General features: G+C 39.4%; 1 protein-coding gene across 3 annotated transcripts in view; it reads right to left on the bottom strand.

The window, feature by feature from the left end:
- Positions 1–342: 342 nt before the first annotated feature.
- The window catches only part of COL17A1 (collagen type XVII alpha 1 chain), a 77102-nt gene continuing 71444 nt past the window's right edge, over positions 343–6000 (bottom strand). For all 3 annotated transcript variants that reach the window (XM_073596096.1, XM_073596098.1, XM_073596097.1), the window contains exons 51-56: positions 5461–5607; positions 4040–4255; positions 3753–3896; positions 3358–3429; positions 2809–2871; positions 343–1704 (exon numbers count right to left, since the gene is read on the bottom strand). In XM_073596096.1, coding sequence (XP_073452197.1) covers positions 1655–1704; positions 2809–2871; positions 3358–3429; positions 3753–3896; positions 4040–4255; positions 5461–5607 — 692 coding nt within the window. In that variant the 3' untranslated portion in view covers positions 343–1654. The remainder of the gene's footprint in view (positions 1705–2808; positions 2872–3357; positions 3430–3752; positions 3897–4039; positions 4256–5460; positions 5608–6000) is intronic.

Below are 6000 nucleotides of genomic sequence, written 5' to 3'. Positions count from 1 at the left end.
TGTGCGTTGGAATGAAAAGTCTGCAGTGAACCATTCAGAGTAGTAGGCCAAGACAAGAGCTTTGACTAAAGCTGGCAGAGGGAAGAGTGAATTTTTTCGAAAGCCACTTTTGACCCACAGGCAACCAGCTGTTTAGATGTAATCTGGACAATGTGAAAGCTTGGCATGCTTTATGTAGGCAAGATGGTACGTTTACAAATAAGAAAAAAAATCATATATGCAGTGATTTATATTACTGTTTCATTTTTTGAATTGTTGGAAACAAGGTGAGTATAACTATATAAATAAAATCTTTTGAATGGTCAACTGAAATACTACAGTCATGAATTTGGTATTGGTGTATTTGGTGAAAAAAAAAAAAAAATTTATGATAGATAACCCATTTTCTGATCCATAATGAAATGTTTACTTGTACTATGTTCCCCCTTACATTATCTACTAGATTATTCTATTGTGAAGTCAAGGTTTTTGGCGTTGTCAAAATTCATAAAGACCAGCATCTCGAGACTTCAGCTGATACCAAACTGTGTATGTGCCTGTGCCTCAAAGGCATGTCTACAGATTATCAGTATTGACTTCTTTTTGTATTCTATATGGTTAATAAATACAACAGGCTATTGGCACAGACCGTTCTTAGTGCATGGACATACAAGGCTTGTTTTATCTCTACATCTTGTAAACTTTTCACTAAACCTCTGCATATGGGCCCAAACTGCCGAATACTTTTAGGCTTTAAATGATATTAAAAAATATAAAAGATATTCTATGGATACTAAAATGAGTTTGTAAAAAACATTTTTAAATGTACAAGTCTAATTATAAAATAACACTCACAACCATATCTGTATTAAAGAATAAAAGAAACAAAACAATTAAGGAATTAGATTGGAAGACAAAGTATCTTTTATAACACCAGTGCCATTGTACTCAAGTTGGGTTCCCAGATTGTGTAGCAAGGCAATTTCAGGCAACTTTGGTAGTTCCTGAACTGCATCGCTCGTGTTGACAAATCTTGCTGGGAGTATTAGTTCAAAAACATCTAAAGGTCTGTATTTCCTGTCTGTGGTTTCTGACGTTAATTATTGGCATTGGAGGGGATAGCGTAAGAAGGAGGTGCTGAATTGCATCAGGGTTTTCTCATGGCATATATACAAAATTGTGTTACCTTCTTAGGGTGAATATGGAATTATTTTTCATTATCCATTAAGAAATTAATCTTTTGCACCTCGTTGATACATAATCCCCAGTAGGAATTACAGGTTGTATCTCTTAAACTAGTCACTGCTTAGAAAAAAATACTTTTAATGCCCGTTAATCTTTAAAGTATTATGGCATTAACAATTCCAATTTTTTCTAGAGAATATACTAACAAACATAATGAATATCTTTACACATCTTTACTATTTCTCCAAAGTCATAGACAATGTCTGTATCAGTGGAATCGGTGGAGAATGAAGACAAAATGTTGAGTGGCTGATATAAATTATTGCTTGTTGTTGCTCTGAAATGTTCTTGTGGAGGAGCACTGTGTCCAGATCCTATGTGGACTGCTGGGTGTACAGAAACAAGATTGATGCACTCTCAGCTTAAGTTTATGGCTCTCATCATATTAAGCAGCAGATGATCCTGGGAATCACTTGCTAAGATGGTTTTGTCAAACACCAAGGCTTCGTCTTTTTCTTTTTCCTACAGTTATAGAGTCACCTATAAAAACAAAAAATGTAAATTTAAAGTATGTCTTGAAAAAAAGCATAAAGCTGGACATTGCTGCCTTTCCATTCTGGAATCCCTACATGTTTGGCTGTCATGTTGACCCTTTTGCTTCAATGTGATGAGTCTCTGATCCAGAACCAACATACAGAACAGGTCTTCTAATCTATTTTTCAATTTCTCGCATAATTATTCCAGATCAGTGACTCGAAAAGCATTGAAGCCTTGCAACTAGTTGATTTAGAAAGAACTCAGCAATGACAGTTATTAAATTTCTCTCTTTACAGGTGTCACATATATTTAAATAATATAATATTGCTCACTGATAACCACAAGAAAATCTATATAATTATAAATATATTGTCCACTAATGTGGAATACAGGATGTTCTAAAACAAATTTGGCTTGGTGGTTAGTTGCTTTGTGTTACAGCAATGGGGCCCTAGGTTCAAACCCTACTCTCTGCCTATGGTTTGAATATATTTACCATGTTTGTATAGCTTTTCTGTCTACAACTTTAGTAAGTAATGCTATCCCAACATTTTTTTAAAAAGAAGACTCATCTCTAAGGTGGGAGCTGAGTCAAATCTGTACTCTCTTCGGGAGCTACAGCTGCCAAAGAATCTTCATAATCCACCACACTTTCAGGTGTGTCAGATGCTTGGTCCCTCTCTGTGCTCTGTGGTTCAATCTACTGGCCCATACATCACTACTGTGTCCGGTAGTGACATACAGGCTGGCTTATGGGACTGCAATGCACAGCAGGGGACACAGGTATCCAACACATTTGGAGTTATCCGGTTCCTCACATTCTGCTTGAAGCCATAGATCTACATGAAAGCAAAGTTATGACTCTTCGTGTGCCGTGGAGGTACTTATTGGGAGTCTTCTTTTGCAGGCAGCCTATTATAATTTTTTTGTGGATAGTGACTAGCTTACTTTTAATGGCTTCTAACCAGATAGGCCATAGACTGTGTGTTTGACTGTGGTAGGACCATCAGTGTGTAAGCTGCTCAGAAGATAAATCTCTAAATAAATATTCTGTAAACAATGCTGGGATTTGTTGGAACTACAAAAATATGTATATTAATAGCATACCTTTCTCTCCTTTAAAACCCCTTGGTCCCTGTGGTCCAGTATATCCTGGTTCACCTCTGTCACCTGTAGAGATAAGGAAAAACGTTCATATTTTGCTTTTACGTCTTTAACACAGAGAACTGCAGGATTTGTGTTTTTTTTTTCTTTTTCTCTACTAGCATTTCAAGCATAAAGCAAAAAACATTCAATTTTAACTCAGTGTATTAGACAGTATTCCTGCTGCTTGGTGAATCAGCTGTATTGGCCTTTTGAGCAAAACCATAATACATGGTGTCTAAAAGTTCACTAGAAAGCAGCAACTTGATTTAGGTACAATATTTATTTTGTACTGAATAGAATAAAGAATATCAATGTGGTTCACATAGTGACTGACTCAATAATGTACAGGATAAAGCTAGATTTTTTATAATGAAATGTACTCTTGTTAAAATTATTTTTGGTAGATTAATAGAATAAAAGCCCATACATAATGAATTAAAAAACATAAAATAATTTAACTTGATAAATGCACTGTACATTTAAAAAGTCTTGTTTATATCATGTTGTTACCTTTGAGACCACGGAATCCCCTCTCGCCTTTCTGTCCTGCCAGACCTGGTGGCCCGGTAATGGTTCCATAGGCTGAAGAATAAAAGAGTTTAGTTGTTAATTTTCCTCTTGGATAATGTGGCAAATACCTTCACATAGAAGTTAACTTTATGATGGCAGCTGGTAGACCAAACTATATTAATCCTTTACAGTGGTTATTTACTACTGGTATAAAATGCTAAAACTTTCCCAAATATAGACCAGCATTCTATACTATCTTATAGGATAAACCACGCTCTATATAAGCAAATGCTACTGACTTTCTCAAACAGTGAAATGCTATTTTTTAATCATTGGTTCTTTATTCTATGTGTTAAGAATATAGATAAAATATAATACAGAAAGCGTTCTCTTACTTCTGAAGAGTTCCATAAGATCAGTGGTGATGTTAGAATGGGTTGCATATATCTGACAGATTCCAGGTGGTCCTGGTGGTCCTTGGGGTCCAGGAACAGAAACTCTCTGCTGGCTGAAAGAGATATCTCCAAGAAGGCCTTGACCTGAAAATTGCAAACCAACAAAATCAGGGCGATACAAGGATAATGAGTGTGTATGTTCATGCAACAACATTATACTGTTTCAGCAATTCTGTAACCTGATCTACGTCTACTAGCTGGAAATGCAACTGAAGCAAAGAACCTACTCTGGATTTGTTCTGTTACACGAGATGCCACTTCATTATAATCTATGGAGAATGATGAGGAGCCTGATGAAGAAGAGTATGAGGAGCCTGATGAAAGGGATGATGATGATAAAGAAGATGATGATCGAATCTCCCCACTGTCTCCCTTGAATCCTCGTGGTCCAGGAGGTCCAGGTGGTCCTGGTGGACCAGAGATGTATCGGCGGATGTTGTCACCTGTGAAAAATAAAGGGAGTGTAAGTTATAATGTGGTAGACTTTGCACTTCATATTCCTAATTTCATTAAAAAAGTGTGGCACCCTCTATTGTGCTAGAAGTGGTAGTGGTTAGGTTTTTGATAGTAATAGGCAAATTTCAAGCTTGGCTAGCAGCCGGGTGCAGACAGGACCCTCTCAAGACACACAGAGGTGTCCTGGACAGGTGGCACGAAAGCAAGGAGAGGACAGCAGGAGAGCACTGCCAGGCATATCTCCAGGAGGAAGTACACGTCACAGCCAGGAGGGCTGGTGAGTGACACACAGTCAGGAAGGACAGGGGAGGCATGCCTGAGAGGACTGGGAGATTGCAGTCTGGGATGGGTGCAGAGCCAGTGGAGTGGACTGTTGTGGCATGGGCAGTGGAGAGAGGCAGCTGCAGCCAGGGGGGCTGGCAGGGCCTGGAGAGGTGGTGCTGGGATCAGTAGCCACGTGGACAGCTAGCATTGGGACTACCTATATTTTTGCTACACCGTAGGGGCATGAGGTACCTGCCTGCAAAGGGCATTTGCTTTGAGCCTGGCTGGGCCAGTGTCAGGCCTGCATATCAGTGCTAGCTGGTCCTGGAGAGTGAGATCAAGAGCCAAGTAAAGTGCTGGAGAGAGAGAGATCAAGAGTTCAATCAGTGCTGAAGAAAGTTGTATATACTGGAGATGTATATAGTTCAGTCCCTACATTTTCTGCAATCAACTAGGCATCTCATATCTACCCTATTACCATCCTAGTTTAATCCCCTCAATAAAAATACAAAAACAAAGTGCATAGACTGTTTTCTGTCTGGGAGTGACTGAAGATTGTGTGCCTGGCTGGGAAGGGTGACAGACGGACCACAACTACCAGCAGCCCTTTAGGGGGTACCGCTACACAAACAATGCATACTGAGTATTACATTTGTAGAAAAGATTGCATGGAACTATTTGTCTTTGAGAAGATTTAAAGAAAAAGTTTTGTTTGTAAAACAGAGTAAAAAGCAACTGAAATGTGTACTGTACAAAAATATACAGCAATCAGTAAGATGCCATATTCCATAACCATTGAATATACCAGCACATAGACAGAATCTGCTCAGGCAACAAGAATGGAAGCATGACCTTTATGTCACCTCTCATTTATGCTTGGCCCTGGGTCAGGCATTAAAGAAAGTAAAAAAAATATATATATATTTACTTGTTAGATATTCAATAAGCTCAGTCCGTAAAACATCGCTCCTGGAGTCCTCAGCGAAGGTGGCGAAACTGCTGCTGCCGCTGCCTGGTGGTCCAGGTGGCCCAGGTGGTCCGGGTGGTCCTGGAATGCCTCCGATATGTTGCACATCTTAGGAAACAAAATGGTACCAATATTAGTAATGATGATTTAGATCAGGGGTCTCCAAACTTTTCAAACAAGGGCCAGTTTATTGCCCTTCAGACTTTAGGAGGGCTGGATTGTGGCTATCGGGGGTAGAAATGTCCTGGGCCCGGCATCAGTAAGAATAAATATGGCCTCAGGATTGGTGGTCAATAGGAAGAGTAGTGCCCCTCTTAGTAGGAGGAATAGTATCCCATCATTGGTATCAGTGGAAGAAATAATGCCTGATTGTTGGTGTCAGTGGGAGGAATAGTGCCTCATATCAGTGGGAGGAATAGTGCCCAAGGGCCAGATAAAGGCTAGCAAAGGGCCACATCTGGCCCTCGGGGCACAGTTTGGAGACTCCTGACTTAGATCAAT

The sequence above is a fragment of the Aquarana catesbeiana genome, linkage group LG08 (assembly GCF_042186555.1).
Source record: "Aquarana catesbeiana isolate 2022-GZ linkage group LG08, ASM4218655v1, whole genome shotgun sequence".
NCBI classification, from domain to species: domain Eukaryota; kingdom Metazoa; phylum Chordata; class Amphibia; order Anura; family Ranidae; genus Aquarana; species Aquarana catesbeiana.
The sequence above is the reverse complement of the archived record's forward strand: the minus strand, read 5'-3'. Positions and strand labels throughout refer to the sequence as shown.